Raw genomic sequence first — 26,192 nt, 5'->3', positions numbered from 1 at the left:
GAACTTTGATGTGTTACTTGAGCCCAGTACAAAATAGAAATTTGAATTTGTATTTGGTCTACAATAATGAACGTACCGTGGCAATAAGTGTCACCTGTCAGGGAAACAATGAATCATGTCAATACGTTCATTATTGTGGAACAAATGCAGATCTAATTTTTTTTTGTACTGGGCTCAAGTAACACATCAAAGCTCAAGTAGCCCCGTTCAACGGTAGTGTGTTTGTCATTCATGGGTAGACGGCTGTCCAAACTTAAAACACAGTAAGGGTCATTTTTATTGTAGTACGTTTTTTTGCATTTTTGGACTAAGTAGAATCTACTTAGTCCAAAAATGCAAAAAAAAACATACTACAAAAAAAATGTCCCTTACTGTGTTTTGAGTTTGGACAACCGTAGAATGGTGAATGTGACACGTGTTAAAAGTAATTACTTAAATTAACCGACGACAGGTTGAAAGTCGTTTAAATAGCGATAATTTATTTTTTCCATCACTAGAGACTTCTTTATCTGTGTTGAGATATTACTAAACATGTTGATAAGAAAAAATCTTGATATGGGCAATTGTGAGCACATTCAGTATTTGTAAACAATATTAAGACTCGATACAATGATTAAAGAAAACACTTCGTTTTTTACCACTTGAGTTTTATTATAGACTACATGTTTCAGAAGTTAAACTTCCATCATTCAGGTCTGTATAATAATGTTATTATACAGACCTGAATGATGGAAGTTTAACTTCTGAAACATGTAGTCTACAATCAAACTCATGTGGTAAAAAACGAAGTATTTTCTTTAATCATTGTAACATGTCTTACCACAAAGTTAATGCCGAAACAATAAATAAAATATTAAGACTCGTACAAAATATTTGGAAAAAGGGAAACATTGTAGGTAGTCGTGTAATAGCCAGTTAACAAAACTACAGCTAAAATTTACATTAATGATCATTTAAAATTAAAAGCAAACAATAATTCGACGAACGTGTTGAATTTGTGGATCGACCCTCAAGATGAATGAACTTGGAAAGTTGGCAATCTTGTATCAATTCCGGTTGAATTTGGTATTTTTACGTTGCGCGTCGTCTGTATGTCTTGTATAGAATAGTATATGCTAGAGTCAAAATATAACCAGTAAGCGGATTCAAGATAAAATAAAATTAACGAGATTTGAAAAAAGTGATAAAAAAACGGAAATAAAAGAACCACTAAAAAGATAAATGCCCAGACTTCCATATTCTTCTTCATCTTTGATGAGATTTCAAAAATAATATGAAAATAACTCCTGTAATTGGAGATAATCCAGATTTTGTGAACAAGTATTTGGACACATTCAAAATGTTGTAAATAAATTGTCTGATCAAATTATTAGCTTAAATAATAAAAATGAAAATGGTATTTTCTGGCGTTTCTCATGTGTGTGATTATAATCCAGGATTCGGACCTCACATACTAATATCAGAGTTTCTGCTTAATAAAAAGCTTCTTTACATCTCACCAATAGATGTCTCTAGTGAAGTTCTAGTGATTCAAGAACGATGGTTTCTAAATTGGTTCATATATACAGAACTTCCAAGAATTTGAGTAGTGTGGTTGTCGATAATGGGTAGAATTGGTGAATGTTACACGTGTGTAAAGTGATCACTTAAACCAACCTATGACGGTCGTCAGCCCCGTAAATGCCCAGACTTCCATATTCTTCTTCATCTTTGATGAGATGTCAAAAAATAACACTATAAAGATGTTGAATTTGAGTTTGAAACACCAAGGTTACAAAAACTCGACTAGTTAGGGTATTATTTTTTTTATATTTGTGTGTGGGAGAAAATCTTGACCATAAAAGCCTATGTTCGACACCTTCTATGTACATATGGTGTTTGAGACGTATTCACCCAATTACCAGGATCGGGATTAGGACAAACATTACCATGCCAAATATACGAGTAAATAACAACGATGAAGAAAAATATGGAAGTCTGGGTATTTACAGGGTTTCGAGAAATAAAAATACTTTGTGTTTTGATCCACTCACATTTTTATTAACCAACTAGTTTCGGCAACAACCTGTTGCCCTTTTCAGGGTTACATTTATTACTGTAACCCTATAGAGTTATTATTACTGTAACCCTATATAGGTTACATTTATTATTGTAACCCTGTAATATTACTGTAACCCTGAAGAGGGCAATATGTTGTTGCCAAAACGTATTTGCCGTATTATTTCGAGAAACAAAGTATTTTTATTTCTCGAAATAATATATCAATATGATCCACAAAGTTAATGCTTTCAATATTCAAAACATTTACAGGGTTCATTACCTGTCATGGGGTGGTTAAGTGATCATTTCACACACGTGGAATATTCACTATTCTATCCATGATTGACAACCACACTAATAAAATTTTTGGAACTCTTACATATATCATTAATCTCTTAACGCAGTACATACTAGTACACAGCATCCATCTATTTTGGATCAATTAAGATTTTATTATTTTGAATAAGAAGAGGACTCATTTCTTTTTTGTAACTCCTACATATATCATAAATCTATTAACACTTTATGTGTGAGTTCACTGGAGCCATCTATGGTTGGTTTGGAATAGCTTTTATGCAGCAGAGACCATTTTATTTAAACACTTCTGATTGAGAATAACGTCCTTGGATCTCCTTTGAAAGTTTGATCAAGTCAGGATTGTAGTTTTAAATATGTATAGTGATTTTAAATCAAAGTTATACTGTATTATGTTTATAAAATGAAAGTTGTGGCTTCAAACATAAATGATAAGGAGAGTGTTAGACCTATGGACAATAACATCTTTCGATTTCAGGACCAAGCGTGGTAGCAGCGTGGCTTCCATCACCCAACAAGCTGGGTCCACCGTCCCTCTGATGGAGAGGGCATCAAGAGATTGTGAAGCTGATGAAGGGTATAATCCCTTCGCTCACCGCAATCTGACCCATCCTACAAGGTAGATACAAATCCATATTTTTAAAAAAATCGAACACTCACTTCATCATTCATCGTTCACTTTGTGTAATACAACTTTTGGTATTACACATAATATAAAATATAAAACAGAATGTCAGAAGACAGACTTCCTAGTATCGCCCTTCATGGAAACTCTGAAGGACGCAGACCCCCAGGCAGACTTCCAAAAAGGTGGAGAGATAGCTGGAAGTCAACATTCAAGAGCAACCGGTGGAGGCACAAACATATCCTTAGGATATACAAAAAGAAAAAATGAAGTATTAAACAAAGTAAATGATGAATGATAAGGATAGTGTTATATTACCATATCACAAAGTTAACTATGCTTTTAATGTATGAAATATAAAAAACGTTGAGTTGAATGAACTGAATGGATAAAATATAAGATTTAAAATGATCGATTTGACTGTCTGTTGCCTTCTATATGCTGACTTTTCTGTGCTTCTTGCTAAAAGTATATGAGTCGTGTGTGAAGAGTATATATAAATGTGGTAAAAGCGATGATTGTCTGCAATGGAAGATGGAAGTGAGGTTCTATATCCTTGCGGATAGCAGCGTGACAGTTAGTTAAATTAATGCGCTTTTACACAAATATGTCAGAAGTAATAGTTTCAGAGATATATGAAGGAAGGATTAGAATAATTGAATCGGTTAATTACCAAACGGAAAGTCAGCATTTATCCGATATGGCAATTTTGATGAATTTCGAATCATTTAACGGAGATCTTTCATAGGAATAAAGAAAAATAATATGTGAGTTCATTTGACAGTCTAAAGTAGCCATTTACTTTTTTCCTGTGACACTTCCAATTAAAAAAAATCGTATGATGGGCCTGTGGCCATCAAAACCAATAAATTAGAAGACTTGAGGCTTAGGTATAGCATATACCTACTGAACACAAAGGCAATACTATAAACATATAATTGAAAATTGGCACAAATAATAATAAGATTTTTTTATCTTCTTAAAACTAAGAATAGTAACCAAATGGAATAAGTCAAGCAACTTTAAATAGCATAATTAATTCTAAAAAAGGCAAACAGTCTGAAATTTTATATTAACTGTGTATAATAAATAGCATATATAACGTGTTTAAATTAAAAAAAAATATAGTTGCAAACGAAAATTTTAGAATTAACAGTTTTTTATCCCTACTGTAAAATTAGGGATGCTTGACTCATTCCTTTTAGTAATCATCCTTTTTTATTGTTGTTTTTCTTTTTCGAATTCATTTGCATTCACAATAGATTAAAATTACATTTCACAATAGATTATAATTACAAGTACATAAAAATATAAAATATGAATACAAAAAAGTTATTTATAAGGCTACTGTCAAGAATACAATAGAAATCAGAAATAAAATTAGATTAAAAGTGCCAATACATATAAACTACAAATATTTCATCAACTCGTACAAACAACAAACATTTGATTTTAACAGAAAACAATAAAAAAAATAGTGAAAAAAGTACTACATGAGTTAAAAGAAGGTATTTAGATCGTTTAAAAGAGGAAGGTTAAAAGCTGTGTAAAAAAGAAGAGGTTACTTTGGCAATAGATTTCTGAATCAATTGGTTTGTGTTTTAAATATTAAAATCATTAACTTTTTGGATCATATTGATGTATTATTTTGAGAAATAAAAAGACTTTGTTTATTGATCTTCTCACATTTTTATTAACCAACTAGTTTCGGCAACAACCTGTTGCCCACTTAAGGGTTTAAGCCATAAATTAAACCCTGAAGAGGGCAACAAGTAGTTGCCGAAACTAGTTGGTTAATAAAAATAATATATAATTGGTTTGTCTTTCAGTGACATGGATACCTTTATTCACTTGCTAAAGGGTTCTCTCGGCAGTGGCATCCTCGCCATGCCTCTGGCCGTCAAGAACGCCGGCTTAATCACGGGGTTCATAGCAACCCTCATGGTAGGTGCGATTTGCACCTACTGTGTCCACATCTTGGTGAAGTCCGCCCATGAGCTCTGCAAGCGGAACCGGATACCCTCGCTGGGATTCGCCGAAACCGCCGAATACGCTTTCCTCGGCGGACGACCCGGAATCCGAAAATACTCGAGACTTGCCAAGTTAGTACAATGATTATGTTTTTTTTTATTATTAAAAAAGAGATGGATTCGTGTTTTTGTTATTTACAAAAATACTTCAATTTCATACTATTTCTGAGAGCCTCAGCAGCTCTTATTAGAAAAAAGGTATCAAATTGTGGTGGAGTGAACAACAAATTAATGTTATTTTTTGACATTTCATCAAAGATGAAGAAGAATATGGAAGTCTGGGCATTTACGGGGCTGACGACCGTCATAGGCTGGTTTGAGTGATCACTTTACACACGTGTAACATTCTAATATAAGAGTTTCTGCTTAATAAAAAAGCTTCTTTACATCTCACCAATAGATGTCTCTAGTGAAGTTCTAGTGATTCAAGAACAAAGTTTCTAAATTGGTTCATATATATAGAACTTCGAAGAATTTGAGTAGTGTGGTTGTCAATAATGGGTAGAATTGGTGAATGTTACACGTGTGTAAAGTGATCACTCAAACCAGCCTATGACGGTCGTAAGCCCCGTAAATGCCCAGACTTCCATATTCTTCTTCATCTTTGATGAAATGTCAAAAAATAATATGAAAATAACTCCTGTAATTGGAGATAATCCAGATTTTGTGAACAAGTATTTGGACACTCTCAAAATGTTGTTAACAAATTAATGTTTTTACTAAAATAAATATGAATTTGATTGGCTGGGAGATATTGCTTTGTAGCAATAAGCCCGTCTATGTACATTTTTTTCTGTAAGCAAAGTTAAATTTAATCAATAAAAATAACGACCTTTTCCGCAAAATATCGTAATCACCAGTAGATAACGATCACTTTGTAATAGTATCGTTAATTTAAGAAATATTCACGATAAAAAAATTATACTCGTGTTTTAAAATTTTAAAATGTAAATTTTGCTGTTTGAGTGTACGTTTATATTTACTTATAACCCTTATCCGCACCCAATAGTGCATAGGGCACTGCATCGAATGACGCAGTGTTATCTTGAACATTACTTACATAAAGGCAAGGTGATCACTCTTGCGCTTAAATTAAATAATTATTACCGTGTTAAATCACCAATATTTATTTTCACCCCCCCTGGGAATCGAACCCGGGTCCTCCAGCACGGTAGCTAAACACGCTGGCCATTACACCACGGAGGCGGACATGTTTATATTTACAATAGTATAGGTTTACATAAACAAAAAATAATAATATTTAGAATGTATCCAAATACTTGTTCACTAATCTGGATAATCTCCCATTAGGAGTTTTGTTTTTTGTATATTTTTTTGACACCTCAACATACATGAAGAAGAATATGAAAGTCATGGCATTCACGGGGCTTGCGAATTGGTAAATGTTACACGTGTGTAAAGTGATCACTTAATCCAGCCTATGACGGTCTTAAGCCCTGTTGATGCCCAAACTTTCATATTCTTCTTAATCTATGTTGAGATGTCAAAAAATAATTTTAAAAATTATATTTACCCAACTGATATTTACTTTATAAAAGCATAGCACTTGTTTTTTTACCACTTGAGTTATTAAACCGACTAGTTTCGGAAGCTAAGCCTCCATCTTTTGGTCTAAATTAAACTTAGAGTTTACATTTAGATCTGAAGATGGAAGCTTTACTTCCGAAACTATTCGTCAAATAAACACAAGTGGTAAAAAAACAAGTGTTTTTTTAAAATAATTTCAACATATCTTACTACAAAGTAAATGCCGAAACAATAAATAAAACGTAAATATGCGTTTTCTGACTATTTTTCGACAGTGGATGACATGTGATAAATAATTTTCAGGGCACTCATTAACCTCTTCTTGGTGACTGATCTCCTCGGATGCTGCTGCGTATACATAGTGTTCGTGGGCAAGAACTTGAAGCAAGTGATCGACCACTACTCCGATTCTGACGTGAACATCAGGATCTACATGTTGGCGCTTCTCCCATTCCTAATTGGCATGAACCTGATCAGGAAATTGAAATACTTGTCCCCGTTCTCGATGCTGGCCAACATCCTTATCGGACTCGGTGTTGGAATCACATTCTATTACATCTTGACCGACCTGCCCTCGCTCGATACCAGGCCTGGCTTCGCTTCCTTCAAGCAACTTCCTCTGTTCTTCGGGACTGCCATCTTCGCCCTCGAAGGCATCGGTGTAGTGATGCCCCTGGAGAACAACATGAGAAACCCCCAACACTTCATCGGTTGCCCTGGAGTCCTGAATTGCGGAATGTCGATAGTCGTCAGTTTGTATGCTCTCACTGGTTTCTTCGGCTATTGGCAGTACGGCGATGCCACTGAAGGAAGTATCACTCTAAACCTGCCTAAGGATGAGGTGTAAGTTGAACAATTATAATATTTTATTATTTTCTACATAAAAACACACACACACACACACACAAATATATATATATATATATATATATATATATATATATATATATATATATATATATATATATATATATATATATATATATATATATATATATATATATATATATATATATATATATATATATATTGTATATGATAGAATAATGCGATAAGTTGTACTCATACAACATGGTCTTATAAATTATGCTATTAATTTGTGATGAGCGCTCAGTTTGCTTGTGTACATCAATCAAATAATAGTATTAGATTGATATGCAACCATTATTATTCATAAAATCATTTAAGTGCCTATTTAAATATAAATAATATGTTATAAAGATCACTATTATATACAACTTCACTGATGATGTCTTTGTATTTTTTTAAACATATTTATTTTTCTTGTTTTATTTTTCTTGTTATTACAACAAGGTAGATTCTGCGAGTGATCGGCATAATTTTACAAATTAGATGAAGCTCCAGGAAGATGTTGCAGAATTATGTTTTAAAAGCGATTTTTTGTATGAGCGGCGAAAAAAAATATTGTTCAAAAGTTTAACTCCACAATCGATAATATTTTATAAAAGATTCAACCAACAAATGTTTAGTTAATAAAAGCATCTCAAAGGAGAGATTAAAATTATTTTCTGTTTATTCAATTTACACAATGCAATTGACCGGTGCTTTTTATTATTATGTAAAAACTCTCGACTTTTTTTACTTCTTATTTTTCAACTGTTTTCTTTTCAAAACCAATTATTTCGAAGAAAAACTTATTTTTTCAATACAAAAACTGTGTTTTATGAAAAAAAAAACAATTACGTAAAATGTTACCTGGATTTAGAGAAAATAACGTTTCGATTTATCGAATGCTGGGTCTTTTATATATATATATTCCTGGGTTTTGAGTCTTTCGCAGTCTTTATTTTATTTATTTATTTAATTTTATTTTTCAAAACATATTACATACATAAGTCATAAATATAATATTCCCGATGAGTAATTTCTATTTGTCACTTTGTGACATGGGATTAAGGTTAACAATGTCTATATCAGATACGGTTCCGAGAACGTTGTGCAATGGTCAGCACGCTCGGCTACCGTTCTGGAAGTCCCAGGTTATATTCCCAGGGGGGGGGTCAAATAAATATAACTGATTTTTTCACTCTAATATTTATTCAATATTACCCTGGACTGGTATCTGAAGCGGAGTTCTGATCACCTTTCCTTCATGTGTTAACGATCAAGATAACACTGCGGTTATCCAATGCAGTGCCCTATGCACCATTAGGGTGCAGAAAAGGTTTTTTTTTTAAATATTGAGAAATGTATTTTTAGACTCATTAAAATTATTTGATAAATTCATGAACCTCTTAAATCATATTTTTTAATTTTACATTTTTTTACTTAAATGTTAGTAATATTAGTATATAACCACTGTTTGTTTAAAGTTTAGTCAATTATGCGATCTCTTAGAATAATGTGCAACAAAACGATGTATGACAGATGTTCGAATAGTGAAATGCACGGTCAGGTATGACAAATACTTGAAAGCGGTCAGGTATGATTCGGTGTGTATGTATGAGGAGATGCACGAACGTGGAAGAGGTGAATAATGTTTGCAAAGACAGAGAAGTGTGGCGTTCCACTATCCCTGCCTACCCCTGCGGGAAAGCGGCGTGATGGTTAGTTAGTTAGATAGTTTTTTTAAATTATTTGAAATATAAGATAACTAAGATAAAATGTAAGGATGATTGATAATTTGTACTGTTGGTATTAATCAACTGAACATTTTCTCAGCGAGTGTTTTTGCCTAGAATATTCACTCATGAATTACATGAAATTATAGTAACTTCAAACATATAGAGTAAATCCACTCACGAGTAGGCATAGGCTGTGAAACTTATGAAGTTGAAGCCTGAGTAGGTACATGATAAGCGGTGTTGCATAAGTCGTAGCTAGATTTCAGAGTCACTTGGACGTAAGGTAATTTTAAAAAAAACATTTTCAAGGAACAATCAAGATTGATCGAGAACAGTTAATTTTAAGGTCAACGCACATATTTTCAGCTCGCAGTGCTATACTTTAGAATCGATATCGTCAACCTAGCTAAGTGCTTGAATAAATTAATTCAGTTGAATACATCCATTTGGACAGGAATGAAAGATCTTCCATCATATATTTACTTTTAGACTATAACAACTCAAATACTTGATTTAATATATATATATATATATATATATATATATATATATATATATATATATATATATATATATATATATATATATATATATATATATATATATATATATATATATATATATATATATATATATATATATATATATATATATATACATATATATATATATTTATATATATATATATATATATATATATATATATATATATATATATATATATATATATATATATATATATATATATATATATATATATATATTTATATATATATATATAAATATATATATATATATATATGTATATATATATATATATACATATATATATATATATATATATATATATATATATATATATATATATATATATATATATATATATATATATATATATATATATATATATATATATATATATATATATATATATATATATATATATATATATATATATATATATATATATATATTTATAAATATATATATGTTGGCGGGAAAAGAAGCAGAGGAAGACCGAGAAAAACATGGCACGATCAGGTATGCCACACACTTGAAAGTGGTCAGGTTAGGAGTCGTAACAATCGGCGGGTATGTATGAGGAGATGCATGAACGTGGAAGAGGCGAAGAATGTTTGCAAGGACAGAGTGGTGTGGCGCTCTATTCTCTCTGCCTACCCCTGCGGGGAAGCGGCGTGATGGTTAGTTAGTTAGTTAGTTATAAATATATATATAGCAAAAAATAAAAATAAAAATATTGAAACAAATGAAATAAATTGAGGCTTGTTGTTTTTTTACTTCACTTATTTATTTTTAGACGACAACAACTCAAAATCCCGATTTAAATTAAAAATTGTTACATGAAAAATATCGCATTTAATAATAAAACTAAATGAAATTAATTCAAGCGATGTTTTTGTAAACATAAATAATTAAAAAAAAAAAAGAATTTAAACATATAACGAAATGTTTTTTTTTGAGAATAAAATTAAGAAGTTAAGAGTTAAATTTAAATAAAGTAAATTAAAAAATATCAATGCATACCATATTTTTAAAATTATTTTTCTCTTAAGGTTTTTTTTTAGTATCTTTTGTTTTTAACACTTTGTAAATAATAAATTGATAAATTAAATTAAAGAAACGTAATTAGCGTTTGAGTAATAAATATATTATTTTATTTTATTGTTGCTGACATAATTTATTTATTTATTTATTTATTGGACGGCTGAAGCCTTCAAAGTAATACATGTAATACATATATATATATATATATATAGTATTTAATACAAAAAAAATTAATGCTATTAGCGCTACCTGCGTGCACCCAACCATAACAGTATCATTTTTTGCGTCGTCGCTGAGGTGAATTCACTCACCAAAGCGTTTTCAAAATGTTTTATGCAGTTTCTAACAGATGGCGTTACTAGGTTTAACAGCGAGAACGACGGCGAAAAATAGTACAGTTGCTTACATGAAAGTATGACGAATAATTAAGGAAACCATTTTTATCATTTATTTTAAAATTTTTATCAAAATATTGTGAAAGACCATATGTATCAAATGTCGCTCACTCCATTCAACAACGTCATATATCAAAAATCGTCAATTTTCAGTTGTGCATGTTTTCGGAATGCCCAAAAAATGTACCATATCCCAGCATAAGCGGCATATTTTTAAGTCAATATCTCGGGTAACCGCTACAGGGCAGAAAGTGTTGTTTTTGCATTTTAAAGAAAAGGTATTGTTAAATTTATTTTTTAAATATACTAAAAAAATTTCGAATGGAGAAAAAACTTTCAGGTTGTACTTAAAAAGATCTGTTGCACAGTAAAAATTTTCATAAGTGGTTTGATATTTATTTTTAATACATTTAATTATATTATTAAACTTTAAAAACGATCTCCTGAAAAATTTAGTTTTTTGATTTATGGCGTTGTTGAAAGGAGTGAGCGATGAGTGAAATACAACTATTATGCTATGAAGTACTCATAGGCGAACATTGCGCATGTTTTATTTTTATTTCCTATTATAATTTTTTTTTTAGTAAAAATTTATGCGTGAAAAAATATTATTATAATGTTCAATTATTTATTCAGCTCTATAAATATTCTTGTAACCCTTATCCGCACCCGATGGTGCATAGGACATCGTACTGACGCGGTGTTATCTTGATCGTTACTTTCATGAAGACAAGGTGATCACTCCTGCGCTTCAGGGACCAGGGTAATATTAAATAAATATTAGAGTGTAAAATAACCAACATTTGCTTTCCTCTACGTATGAGGATTATTAGTAGTTTATGGAGCATAATATTATAGGATTGTAATGTAATAAATTCATTATAGTTATTTTATATAATAAAATGATAAAAAATATACATGTATAGGTATAATAAAATATATTTATTTACTCCAATATAACTAAATACTGCAATGAATATTAATAATATTTTAATACTTTTGGGGAAAAAACAGGTTTTGGGTGAATGGAAACCTTCCTAACATTTTTTTTTTTTTATTATTAGATTAAAACCAATATTTTTAGCTTTTCCACTTTTTTATTTGACCAGCGACCGGGTTTCGTCGTTACAGACATCATCAGACTGGTGTCTGTAACGACGAAACCCGGAAACAGACAACATCAGAATGATGTCTGTAACGACGAAACCCGGTCGCTGGTCAAATAAAAAAGTGGAAAAGCTAAAAATATTGGTTTTAATCTAATAATAAATTAAAAATGCAATTCCATCACGAAGTGTCAGTGGATAATATAAACCTTCCTAACACTTTGGGCACAATGGTTCTTTGTTACGTGATTTGTAAAAGTAACGTGTTTTCCGCCTACTGGCGCTATGGTGGAATTTTGATCGAGCTTGTCTTAAAGTAATTTCCTGTAAACATATTTGTAAAATAAGAGCGATTTTTTAAAAACTATTTGCGTTTTTTTAAATATTTTTTTACATGTATGTATGTCAAATACTTGAATAGGTATGTTTAATACTTGAAAGCGGTCAGGTTAGGAGTTGAAATAATAGGCAGGTATGTATGAGGAGATGCATGAACGTGGAAGAGGCCAATAATGTTTGCAAAGACTGAGTGGTGTAGTATTAAATGCTCTCTGTCTACCTGGTTAGTTAGTTAGTTAAGGTTACTTTTTACTTAGCATTTTTTAAGGACGAGAACTCAAAGAAGAGAGGGTTAAAACATTGCATATACCTTGTAATTGTCGGTTTTTATTTCAGATTGGCCCAGAGCGTTAAGATCATGATCGCCATCGCTATATTCTTTACATACAGCCTGCAATTCTACGTGCCCATGGAAATCATATGGAAGCAGCTCGAGCCCAAGATTAGGGACTCCAAGAAGAGGTCCGTGGAGACCGCCATGAGGGTGTCTTTCGTTGTTGCAACGGTCATAATCGCAGTCGCTATCCCGAATCTTGGCCCGTTCATCTCTCTCATCGGTGCTGTTTGCCTGTCGACCCTCGGCCTTATGTTCCCGGCTATCATTGAAATGGTTACGTTTTGGGAAGAAATCGAGGAGGTCGGATTCTCGACCTTCAACTGGAGGCTGTACAAAAACCTATTCCTCGTCGGGTTCGGCATCATCGGCTTTTTGACCGGAACTTACGTCAGCATCCAGGAAATAATCGAGGAAATGGCTGTGTAAAATGGAAATCATACCCAACCTTTACCTATTTTTACTTATTTTTGTCGTATTTGTAACTCATTTGATTGTTTTAAGTCGTTGGAGGTCCGCCGCTATTTATCAAACACAAATTTCTAGTTACTTTTGTTTTTTTACTCAATCAAATTGTTTTCAGAATAATTTTACTTTGAAGCCTACTGAATAAATACAAGTTATGTCTCAAAAATGATTCTTATACACCCTCGAGCGATTTAATTTTTACCAAGATCGATTTTTTTTATAGTCAAAGCAAGTTTTGGTTTTATTATAAAATAAATATTATAAATAAATTAGAAAGCACATATACAGCTATCCGACGTAAATAATATAGATGTTTGAACATTATTATAAACAGTAGAAAAAAATAGATAACATGTTTATTCATATATATACATGTATAGAGAGATGTTTGCAATTAGCACTAGAAACATTTAAAAATATTATTAGTAATTCGATATTACAATTTTAATGTTAAAAAAACGTAGAGTCCAAGTTGACTAGTAAAAAATCAGTAAACGTTAATATCTAGTAATATTATATATCATGAACTATGAACCCATCAAAAATTTTATCGACAAAAACATATATATCTAAGCATATTACATATCTAACTATCTGTGAATTTTCTGTTTTAATCAGTGCCAAATGATTTATTACAACGTAAAAATACATCATTTTTACTTTTCAGGTTAATTAGACTTCTAAAAACAAATTGTCAAAACAAATTGTTGCCAGTTCTTTGTTTTGTTTAACCATTTTTCCGTAACATTTGTCTGATTTTTTTAAAAGTCAATTACATAATTTTCACTTATGATACCTTTACTTAATAAAAAAAAACAAGTATTACATTTTAATTATACGATGGGAAATTTGGAAATTAATTTATCCACAATATTATCTACCACCTCACCATACATTTTCCTTCGAGGGCTCTAGAGTACTAGTACGAGTACAGGTATGAAACACCGAGTATCCAAGCCATTACTGTTATTCTCCATTTTCCTATTCCTTTTCCATTTCCTTCCCAACGTAGCTTCCTCCTCCCTAAACTTTTGTTTTCAGTATCCAACCAAATATATTCCATTCCTTAATCCAAGGTACTGAAGCGCCGGATTAATCATCTTGCATTCTTAAAATTAATTATCAATTTAACACCGCATCGATCCGATACGGTGCCCTTTGCACCACCTGGGGCGGATGGAGCTCAAAAAATGTTTGTTGTATCTACTTTGCTCATATTTTTTTCTTTTTATAATAAAAAGAATGTTAGAGGTGATATACCCTATTGCGGGAGGCTCATGCCACATTGAAGTCATTGTGATAAAATTAAAAAATATGAATGTAAAATTTAAAAAAGACGATAATTTTCAATGTTTGATTTTGTTTAAAAAATTAACTTAACTAACAAAATTTGTAATATTTGGTGACAAACCTTTCTTTATATTATTTTCAAAATTTTCTACATACAATACGCTTATAAAAAAACTGTACTGTTTAAATCAAAATGAAAATTTTTAAGTATCAAGTGATATTTTATTTTATTATTAACTTTGCTGTAAATCTAAATCATATTCCTAACTCTAATAAATTCTAGTCTTTGCAAAGACAGACTCCTGTCTATAAATAAAAACTACTAACTAATTACATATCTTAATAAAATACCTATATATTTGAACAGTATTCAAATAAATGTAGCTTATATTGTAACATTCAAAGATCTATATTTCTTAAAATTATAACTCAGAAATTTTAAAATATTCAAATAATATATTAGCATTTATTGTTAGTTTGCATAGATATTATCTAAATGTGTGTAGATGTTAGTAAATTAATGTTAGCTGAAGGGCATTAAATTCTGGAAGGCTTCAAATAAATGACGAACAGCAAAAAACACTCAAAACCAGAACACAATTTTAAACTGTTTTGCAAACAAAATATGGAAGTAATCGAAAATTAATACAAGGCGGGAAAAATCTTTTCTCGCTTGTTCTTCTCAACGCTTTGATTATTATTATTTTGTGTGTAGGATGTCGCGAAATTGCGGAAACTTGATAAAAATATTTTAAACCATTCCTATACTTTTTAATACAATGTAAGCATAGATATATTTCATTATGTCTTATTTTTTATGTTAAATAATTTTTAATAAATTGATAATATTAAAAAAAAACATGTGTTTTTATTTTCATTAACCCCATCCAACCTAACCTTACCTAATGGATGACATCCTCCATAAATATCTCTAAAGATGCTCTCCATCATTTAAAAAAAATAAATACACTGTATATCGGGCACTCTTTTCAAGAACGTCATAAATCAAAAATCATCAATTTTCAGTTGTGCATTTTTTCGGAATGCCCAGAAAATATACTTTATCCCAGCAAAAGATGCATATTATTTTAACTTAATATTTACCCGCTACAGGGTAGAAAGTAATGATTAAAGAAAACACTTCGTTTTTTACCACAAAGTTAATGCCGAAACAAAAATAAAATAAAAGGGTAGAAAGTGTTCTTTTTTCATTTTGAAGAAAATGTATTGTTTAATTATTTTTTTAAATGTACTAAATATTTTTCAAATGGAGAAAAAACATTCAGGTTTTACCTAAAAAGATCTGTTGCACAATAAAAGTTCAATAAGTGGCTTGATATTTATTTTTAATACACTGCATTATATTTTTAAACTTTTAAAACGATCTCTTGAAAAATCATGTTTTTTGATATATGACATTGTTGCAAGGAGTGGGCGATATGTTTAGCATCCACACTGGAAAGCGAAATTAACATACTCGTAATTCGAACATTTTGAGTGTGTCCAAATACTTGTTCGCAAATCTGGATTATCTCTAATTAGGGGTTATTTTGTATTGTGGAATTTGTCAGCACGCTCGGCTACCGTTCTGGAGGTCCCGGGTTCGATTCCCAGGGGGGTCAAATAAATATGGTGATTTTTCACTCTAATATTTATTCCATATTACCCTGGACCGGTACCTGAAGCGGAAGGCTGATCACCTATTCTGCAAGATAACACTGCGTTTATATGATGCAGTGCCCTATGCACCATTGGGGTGCGGATAAGGGTATGAAGATAACTGATTTCTGTACACGTGTAAAGGTATATCCGTAATCGAGTAAAAATGTAATTAAATGGTTTATGTATTGGTGTGAATCCTCTATTCATACGATTTGGTATACTCGGAAATAATACACCTTTGTTCAGTGGAAATGGAAGGATGGATGAGTAATTTCAAAGCATTAGATGTAATAGTAGGCACCGCAGGGATCTGCGGTGTTCTAAAATCGGTACATGTAAACAAAAGCTTATTAGCTGACGGTGAACTGACGGCGAACAAAAGCTCTTATACCATCTTTGCCATCCCTAATGAATAAAACCGTAATATGGAATACACAAAGGAGCGATGATGGTACAGGGTGGCGCAAAATTCATCACCCTATCGGAGGATGTAATATTTTTTGCAAATGTCAAGCTATATTTGACTTTTGTTAATTAGACAGCTGCAGTGTACAAACAAAATTTTAAAACAGACACAAATGTGTATCAACACTGGCAGCAGCTACATGATGGATATCATCTTTGCCACTTAATAAAATAAATGTAATAGTCCAAATAACGATTTCCATCACTCAAAAGTTTTTTTTTTTTATTAAATTAAAAAGTTATTTAGAATGAAACTTGGAAGATTTATTTAAGGCCATTCAAAGTTGTTTTGTATACCGCATCTATCAAGTTTACTAATGACAAATATGATTGACGTATTATGCCATTTGCAAAATTTATAGCATCTCCCGATATGTAGATTAATTTTTCGCCATCATGTTACATGGGTTAAACGCGATCCATCGGTGGGATATACACTAAAACGAAGTATGAGAATATGTTTGTGGTTGTGAAATACAATATAATAAGTCATTTACAACATAGACTAAGGATTGAGTGGAGTGAAACAAGCCTGTGTATACTAAGGGATATTTAATAAGCTATATCCAATATAAAATAAGTTTGTTGGGTAATATATCCAAAATTAAACAAGGTTTGTTGGATTGAATTCTACATTTATTTATGTATATGTTAATACGTGACGCGTTTCGTCTTCTTAGAGCATTATGCAAAAAAAAAAACACGGCACGATCAGGTATGCCAAATACTTGAAAGTGGTCAGGTTAGGAGTCGTAACAATCAGCGGGTATGTATGAGGAGATGCATGAACGTGGAAGAGGCGAAGAATGTTTGCAAGGACAGAGTGGTGTGGCGCTCTATTCTCTCTGCCTACCCCTGCGGAGAAGCGGCGTGATGGTTAGTTTGTTAGTTTTAGGAAATTATCATTCTTAGGACATTATCAGTGTTTGATAATGTTCTAAGAAGACGAAACGCGCCACGTATTAAAATGTACATAAATAAATGTAGAATTCAATCCAACAAACATTGTGTTATTTTGGATATATTACCCAACAATTCAATATGGAATTCTACCACCTGTCTGCAGTTACAATACATAAAATAAGATATTGAGTGGGTTAAAATAAGGATATTCTTTGAGTTACTTACAATATAAAAGAAAGTTATGCTGGAAAATAAAAGCTGATTTTTATCGGGCATAGACAGAAAAAAAACCAAATGTTTTAACCATTTGTACAATATTTTATAAATATTGGATATCATCTTTTGACTCCGGATTGACTGTAAAATATTGTTTTTTTTTTAACTACCTAACCTAACCTAACCTAACCAAACAATAAATGCTGAAACATACTGTTAACAGATTAAAAAATTAAAGTCGGCACTCGTAATAAAACATCCCGAACTTCAATCGCAAGGGTGTCGTCTTTCACCGTGCCAACGCGCGGCCACATTCTGCGATGATAACGCAATATAAATTAAAGGAACTAAATTGGGATGTTTTAAAGCATCCACCTTACTCTCCTGATTTATCTTCTTCTGATTTTCACCTTTTTTTATCTTTACAAAATGATTTAAATGGAAAAATATTTAAAACAATGGAGGACGTGAAAACAGCAGTAGACACGTTCTTTGTATTGAAACCTGAAAGTTTCTATTCAAATAAGATTAAAAAGTGACAGAAAGATGGAAGAAAGTCATTTAAATTAGTCAAAATTATGTATTTAACTAAATTAGTAAAAAATATGCGAAAAAAAATTGATTGCTTGAAAACATACGACATTACTTATGCACCGTACGCGGTGATTAAAGTGTTAACAAATATGATCTCTAATTCACGATTACCTTACCGAATTCCATAATTAAAAATCCAACAACGTTAAAATTATGAGAACACTTGACTGAATTATCAATTGGATTTAACCGGATTATCAAAAGCTGAGTAAATAAACCGAATAATAGACAGACACAGCTCTAATAGCCAATAACTTACCTTTAAACAACAAATAATAGATGTTAAATTTTAGTAATTGTCTCAAGAGAGTAGAAGCATGTTTTTTCAAAAAACTTTACTAAACGCACTCCACGTCAGGACAGTCACAAGGCACCAGTATGAGAATAATTCGGGAAAAATCCTCCACATTTTAAAAATGATCTCTGCTAAAATAAAAAAAAAATAAAACTACATACATTCAACCATAGATGATGCCGAAGTTGATAGCTTAATACGTTTTCAATTAAATTACTGTATTTAATTTTTTTTCATTAAAAAAAAAAAGTTGATTCTACTTAATACAATCTTAAAATTTTAGTTGCACCGTGACTCTCCAAAAAAGACTGTCTTCTTGTGATTGGAGAGGGACTTTTATCTTCTTTTTTTGTTAGTATCATGTAATAATTTTTAAATTTTTTTTTACTGGGAAATATGTATTTTTATGCGGTACGAAGGAGTTATCTTGTTTATGTTTAGTTTTGTATAGTCTGTATATGCTTGTAGTTTTCGTTAGGTTTCTTTTTTCGAGTATATTATTAATTTCTTTGCGAAGTCTGGATGTCAATCATGGGCATAATGGTGAATGTAACACGCACGTTATCACTTATGATAAGCCTTGATAATGCCCAGACTTCCACATTCTTTTTCATCCATGTTGAGATATCAATAAAACTAAATAATAAAAAAAGAAACGCATTGCAAATATGCAATATTTGAATAACCGCTCTCGAATCTCAGAACTGACATGTGAACTGAAGAAGGAAATAACTTTTCCCTTGTGACCGCGGTGAGGAAATCTTTTGATTAAAAAAAACACGAAAAATGGACCATTTCTCAGTAAGGAATACGAGAAAATATTTATTACATAATATGTGTAAAATACTTAGCAAATAAAATGGGTTAGTATCTGTAATACGGTTACTAACAAATTTTACGAATCAAAACAGTGAAGAAAACACATTTCCGTGCATTGCTGGCGCCTGATAAAAATATTTGTACTTTTTACACTTTTTAACATAATTACGATAGTACAGATATTCTATGAATTGTATACAAAAAAGATCCCACAAAGGCATGGCCTGTGTGTGGATATCCTTGTATATTTTATTTTCGGTTAGAATAGTTTCGAAAACATCTGTAGTTTTTGAAACTAGTCGTGTGAAAATAGCACTCAATATGTGGTACTCAATAATAATATTATACAAGTGTTTATTATTTTTTTAAATAATCAACATGTCGTTCCATAAAGTTAATACCCAATGAATAATAAATGATTTCCAAGGAACACATTCCTTGGAATGATTTCATTCTAGGTATTTCGAAAACATGCATAACTAAAAATTGACGATTTTTGATTTATGACGTTCTTGAAAGGAGTGAGCGATATGTCAATAGAATTTCTTATGTGCAATACATTATTCTTTTAAATTAATTCTTCAAACAATATCAATCAAACTACCGCCCTACAATGTTGCATATCGTCACAATAAATAAAATGAAGTCCCTTATACTCGTAATGCATCATTGACTTTATATGGATATGATAAAAATACTACACTTTACGCACCACTATCATTTTATCATACATTTTATGGTTAATGCAAGATAACATCGATTCACGGTTTATGATAATTCGGTAGATAAGAATATCGTAATCTACTGTCTAAAAAGACTATTCCAGACCTACCGCCAGTGATAAGAGATCTGTGATAAATGTGTAGGTACTCGAAGGTAATAAAAAAACGCTATATTTTTTATTATTATATATAGCTATTTAAGAAATCAATCTGACCCTTCAATTTCCCTTTTTTTCTGTCATCGTCATTGAAAGCTGTCCCACCGCATGCTCAGATCTGATACAAAAGCATATAGGCTTCCTGACAGATCTGCTCTCGCAAAGCAATTTTTTTAAACTAAGTTGCCAAATTTATTGAAAATGTGAAAGAATATAAAATTGTATCCCGATTTAACTGTGAATTTACATTTAAAAGCTTTCAATATACCTGTTACTGCCAATCAAAATAAATACAAGTTTGTAAATCCGTCACCAAATTTTTTAGAAGTACCCCGGTGCAGGCAGTGAAAGGGATTAGTGTTTAGTTCAATTAGTCAGCTGGATCCGACTCCGACCCGACGCTGGCCGGTACACAGACGCCCACAACCCCGACCAGCACAGCAGACAGGCACGGAACAGTGCAAAGACATTTACAGAGAATAGTCAGTCATCGCATTTCCACTGTCTCTCTGTCATCGGCAGTCAAAATCCAATAAAAGCCAACCTTTTTTGATTTCATCTTTCCTTGAGTTTCAGGCTAGAATTCCTGCGACTTATTATCCTCAGCCTTCAGTACTCTTTGATACATAAAATAGAATGCCACACCAATCTGCTTTGCAAACAATCTTCACCTCTTCCACAATCGTGCATTCCTCATACATACCCGCCGACTGTTAAGACTAGGAGTCTTAAAATCTAACCTTACCACTTTTGAGAATTCAATATACTTGATCATGGTTAGTTAGTTAGTTATTTTGAAATTTTCGTTTTTTTATTATATTAAAAAATACTTCGATTTCATGCTATTTCTCTGAGCCTAAGCGGCTCATTGTTTAAATAGGTATCAAAGTGTGGAAGAGTGGGTTTGAACCGAGAAACTCTGACTTAAGAGTCCGTGACACTAACCACGAGACCACAACCAGACAAAATAGTTTTTTCTACATTTATTTTATTTGACCAATAACCGAGTTTCGTTGTTACCGACATCATCAGGCCAGTCTAATGCCCAACTGAAAACTATTCGTAATTGATTCACGTTTTGTACTGACATTTCTTGGTTGAATTCCGTTTTATATAATAAAACAACAACTACACAGTTTTTCCACTTTAACCGCTTCAAAGCAAGGCTAGGCAGAGAGAATAGAACGCGACACAACCATGTTTAAAAAAAAAACCAAACCTGATTGTGCCAAGTTTTTCTCGGTCTTCTTCTGCTTTTTTTCCCACTACATTTTTCTTATAAATTTGTTTAACCGTTCTTTCCTCACCCATAAGTTCCACGTGTCCAAACCATCTTAAATATTTCACTTTTTAAAATAAATATTTTTAAACAATAATATAGGTAAAATGTTTTAAAATTGTAAAGTACGGAAGATAAATTGAACCAAAAGGGTATTTACAAATTAAATTGTTCCCATTGTCCAGCTTTTTTAAAAGAAAAACATCGCTTAAATTCAATATCAGGGTTAAAGAAAATCTAAGGTGCCTTAAAAATAATATTTTTTCTGAATTTGCCAGTCAACTTATATCTGAAGACCATAATATTAATAAATCAACGGGTATAGAAATTTTACCAGTAAATAAACTGGTCTTTGTTTAGATAATCAATAAAAATTAGAAATGATTAAAACAATCAATAAAGACTTACCCATAATAAATAACCAACTAAATTTAACTTCGAGTTCACTTTTAAAAATATTCCTATTGTCATATCATTTTTTGACATCTCATCAAAGATGAAGAAGAATATGGATGTCTGGGCATTTACGGGGCTGACGACCGTCATAGGTTGGTTTAAGTGATCACTTTACACACGTGTAACATTCACCAATTCTACCCATTATTGACAACCACACAACTCAAATTCTTGGAAGTTCTATCTATATATGAACCGATTTAGAAACCTTGTTCTTGACTCACTAGAACTTCACTAGAGACACCTATTGGTGAGATGTAAATTCCTATTGCCATTCGTTTGTCTTATTTTTCTCTTTCAAAATTTTATTTGTATAAAAATGTCAAATAAGATTACTTTTATTAAATGATGACCTGATGATGGAATAATTTTCCAAAACCGGTAAAGTGTTTATAAAAGTGGTATTATACAAAGTAAACGATGAATGATAAACACAAATAAAACAGATGAAAGTACCTACCTTCTTCTTTTAAACGTATAACTCCATAAGTAAAGTATATTTTTTCACTTTCATCTCTTTGATTTTTGTTTTCTGTTAAAATCAAATATTTGTTGTTGAAATAACCTCTTTTAAATTAATTTAATATTTGCCAATATCTATTGTATTCTTGCCAGTGCCCTTTACTATAACCTAAAATATAATGTATACCCACACACAGGCCATGCCTTTGTGGGATATTTTTACATTTTAATTTAAATTTTATATTTTTTTTTGTACTTGTAATTATAATAAATTATGAAATGCAGAAGAATAAAAAAAACTGATTTTTTTCTTTTTTTTTAAAATTCTAAAAGGAATAAGTCAAGTATCCCTAATTTTACAGGAGAGATAAAAAACTGTTTATTCTAAAATTTTCTTTGACAATTATATTATTTGTTAATTTAAACACGTAATACAATATATGCTGTTATACACAGTGAATATAAAATTTGCGATAATTTGCCATATCATGAGAAGAAAAAAAATAAGGAGAGTGTTTCAATGAAGTAAGGTTTTCCAGTTGGTTCAATTGGTCCAGATTGACTGCGGCCCGTTTTGTTTGGCCCTGTAGCTCGGATGTACCGTTTGGTCATCTCTTCGGCAAGCACAGTGAGATTGGCGGCGAAGGCGGTCGTGTTGCCTCCACTCCATTCCGGTGCGCGAGGCAGTGTCGAGTGGTCGTGCCTTCTTCTCGCGCGGCTCTGGCGAACGCGATCAGTCCGTCAATGTGCTCGGTAGAGCGAAATCTCTCAAGCTCGGTGATCTTTGACTTGTGCGTTTGATGTGAAGTGCCCATCAACCCAGCCACGATGAGCAATCGCAAGGGGATTCGGAAATTGTCCTTTCTTGGCTTTGGTACCGGTCCAGGGGTAAGCTTTAAATTTTTTAACAGTTTAAACACATATGCCTTTGCATATCAAAATTATATCACCCCACATAAGTGTGTAGGTCCTCACCAAAAAGTTACGTTTCCAATATTGCACACAAAATCATTTAAATGCAAATCTGTTCTGTTTACTGCATTCTACCGAAATCTTAATTAAAGTTGCTATAAAATGAGACCAATCCTGTGTTAAACCTATATGAAATCATTAAATCGCACCAAAACGTAACATTTTTACAAACTAGAATTCCTGATTACTTAAAATAATTTATAATGGAAATGTAACGTTTTGATAAGGACCTCCACAAATGATTCATGCCAACTCTGTACCCATACGTAGTTGAACATTTCTACAATATTTCAAATTGGCAAAATATTATGTTACTTTCTGAATCTCTATATTCTTTGAATTCGCGCACGATTAAACAAAACCAGATAGACTTCTTTGATCTTCTCTGATATATTAAATTAAAAAAAAAATACACGCTTACTTACTGCGACACGCTATAGGATCCGTTATCCTTAACATGACTTCCTCAAGAGTCCCAGAAAAACAATCAGAAAAAGCAGAATTAATACGGAACTACCCAGAAAAGTATTATATCTCAAAGAGTAAATAGCGGCCGTGAGAATTTTTGTTTATACATACTTTTTTAAAATAAATTGTTTACTTTTCGACACATGCAACCATTTACGTCCAATCTATAAAAATACTACATTACAGGAGAGCGATTCGAAGGTGCGTGTAGAATTGGGAATATTTTTATTCTATTTATTTCGTTAAGTATCAAATAATGAACAGTGTGTTGAAAATAAAGCTATGCCAACCTAAGTTACCAGGAATACAGAATAATGATGGCGATACTTTATAAAAATGATCCACTAACTGTAACAATACCGAGGCATTGCTATAATCAGTGCCAGAACTAGGGAAGGTGCTAGCCCACATAGAATTACGGAGTATTCATAGCCTTACTATGCAAGTATATCAGGCAGGGTTGCTGCCTGCTAAGACATTTGCGGAACAAATCCATTAAGTAGGCCATATTATACAGAAAAGTCAGGAAGGAAAGCTATGAGCTAAGTTATGGGCTTTATTCAAATTCGAAACATAGTGCTCGAATCACTAGAATTTCACTAGAGACATCTGTTGTGAGATAGAAGAAGATTTTTGATGAGCAGAAAGTCTTTTATTTTTATGTGAGGTCCGAATCCTGGAATATACATTCATGAGAAACGCTAGAAAATATCCTTTTCATTTTATTATTTTAGCTTATAATCTGACCAGTTAATTTATTTACAACATTTTGAGTGTGTTCAAATACTTGTTCACAAACCTGGATATCTCCAATTTGAATTTATTTCATAATTAAATTAAAATGTAACTTTGTTTCAAAATCACTATAAATATTCAAAGTGATTTGAAACAAAGTTACATTTTAATTGTAAAATGGAAAATCACACAGTTAGTGCTTCAAATATAAATTAGAGACCTCATTTTATTTTTTTTATTTTAAAATAAAAAATAACTCCTAATTAAGGTCATCCAGATTTGCGAACAAGTATTTGGACACACTCAAAATGTTATTTCAGTTCGATCAGATGTTGGATATTCATCAAGGATTGGCATTTTCAAATAAGGACGCAAAACGTTGAACTGTGTAACACCTCCGCGTTACATTGTTTTTACAAAGTGGGATCTAAAATTAGAACGTTTGAAATCAGGAGCAAATTCCGGATGAAAATGTGACATTTATCGCTAGCCCAGAGAACAAGTTCTAGTGAAACAAACAATTTCTAGTGAAATTCTAGTGATTCAAGACCACAATGTTTCGGATTTGAACAATACATATGTAAGTTCCAAGAATTTGAGTAGCGTGGTTGTCAATCATGGGAAGAATTGGTGAATATTACACGTGTGTAAAGTGATCACTTTACACACGTGTAATATTCACCAATTACAATCACTTAACCAAGCCTATTACGGTGGTAAACCCTGCAAAATGTCCAGACTTCTATATTTTCTCATCTTTGTTGAGATGTCAAAAAATAATATGATAAATAACTCCTTTAATTTTAGACGATCCAGATTTGTAAACAAGTATTTAGACACACTCAAAATGTTGTAAACAAAATTTATCTTAAACAAAGAATACCCACTGAGTCTTTCGACAATTAATTGGAGATCCTAGTTAAAGTACTATAAAGTATAATACGACGGCCAAAACGTAGTCTGACGACTTCCGTAGAAATCCCAAACTACAATAATATATGGGAACATCGTAAATTTTCGTACGTTATTCGATCTTTACGTTAGTTCATTTTTGTATGAAAGGAGATGGAAGCTGACCATTCCGGGGCTTACTACCTAGCATTTGGATGGTTTAAGTAATCATTTTATACCTTTGTGTAGCGTTCACCATTCTGCCTATTATTGAACATCCATATTGCGTTAATTCTTGGAATCTGTATACATGCAATGATATCGGTAACCTTCCACATACATTCCACATGAAACTTTCCATTACATTTTTTATTAAACTTTATAAAATTAAATAACTTGGTTGTAACCACTTTTTTTATTATTAGTACACCTTGAGCTTCCGGTTTTGACAAGA

The 26,192-nt window shown here is 31.7% G+C and overlaps 2 protein-coding genes across 5 annotated transcripts in view; both read left to right on the top strand.

The window, feature by feature from the left end:
* The window catches only part of LOC148309379 (proton-coupled amino acid transporter-like protein acs), a 75,895-nt gene extending 61,728 nt beyond the window's left edge, over positions 1-14,167 (top strand). Inside the window, exons 3-6 of the mRNA XM_088260171.1 lie at positions 2,834-2,974; positions 4,810-5,082; positions 6,862-7,401; positions 12,886-14,167. Coding sequence (XP_088116297.1) covers positions 2,834-2,974; positions 4,810-5,082; positions 6,862-7,401; positions 12,886-13,312 — 1,381 coding nt within the window. The 3' untranslated portion in view covers positions 13,313-14,167. The remainder of the gene's footprint in view (positions 1-2,833; positions 2,975-4,809; positions 5,083-6,861; positions 7,402-12,885) is intronic.
* Positions 14,168-23,278: 9,111 nt separating this feature from the next.
* Positions 23,279-26,192, top strand: part of Ae2 (anion exchange protein Ae2) — a 204,196-nt gene continuing 201,282 nt past the window's right edge. For all 4 annotated transcript variants that reach the window (XM_088260176.1, XM_088260175.1, XM_088260174.1 and 1 more), the window contains exon 1: positions 23,279-23,560. In XM_088260176.1, coding sequence (XP_088116302.1) covers positions 23,501-23,560 — 60 coding nt within the window. In that variant the 5' untranslated portion in view covers positions 23,279-23,500. The remainder of the gene's footprint in view (positions 23,561-26,192) is intronic.

The sequence above is a fragment of the Brachycentrus maculatus genome, unplaced genomic scaffold (genome assembly GCF_059751285.1).
Source record: "Brachycentrus maculatus isolate JH-2025_06_01 unplaced genomic scaffold, ASM5975128v1 h1tg000126l, whole genome shotgun sequence".
Lineage (NCBI taxonomy): Eukaryota > Metazoa > Arthropoda > Insecta > Trichoptera > Brachycentridae > Brachycentrus > Brachycentrus maculatus.
Note: the sequence above shows the minus strand (reverse complement) of the source record. Positions and strands in the feature narration are given on the sequence as shown.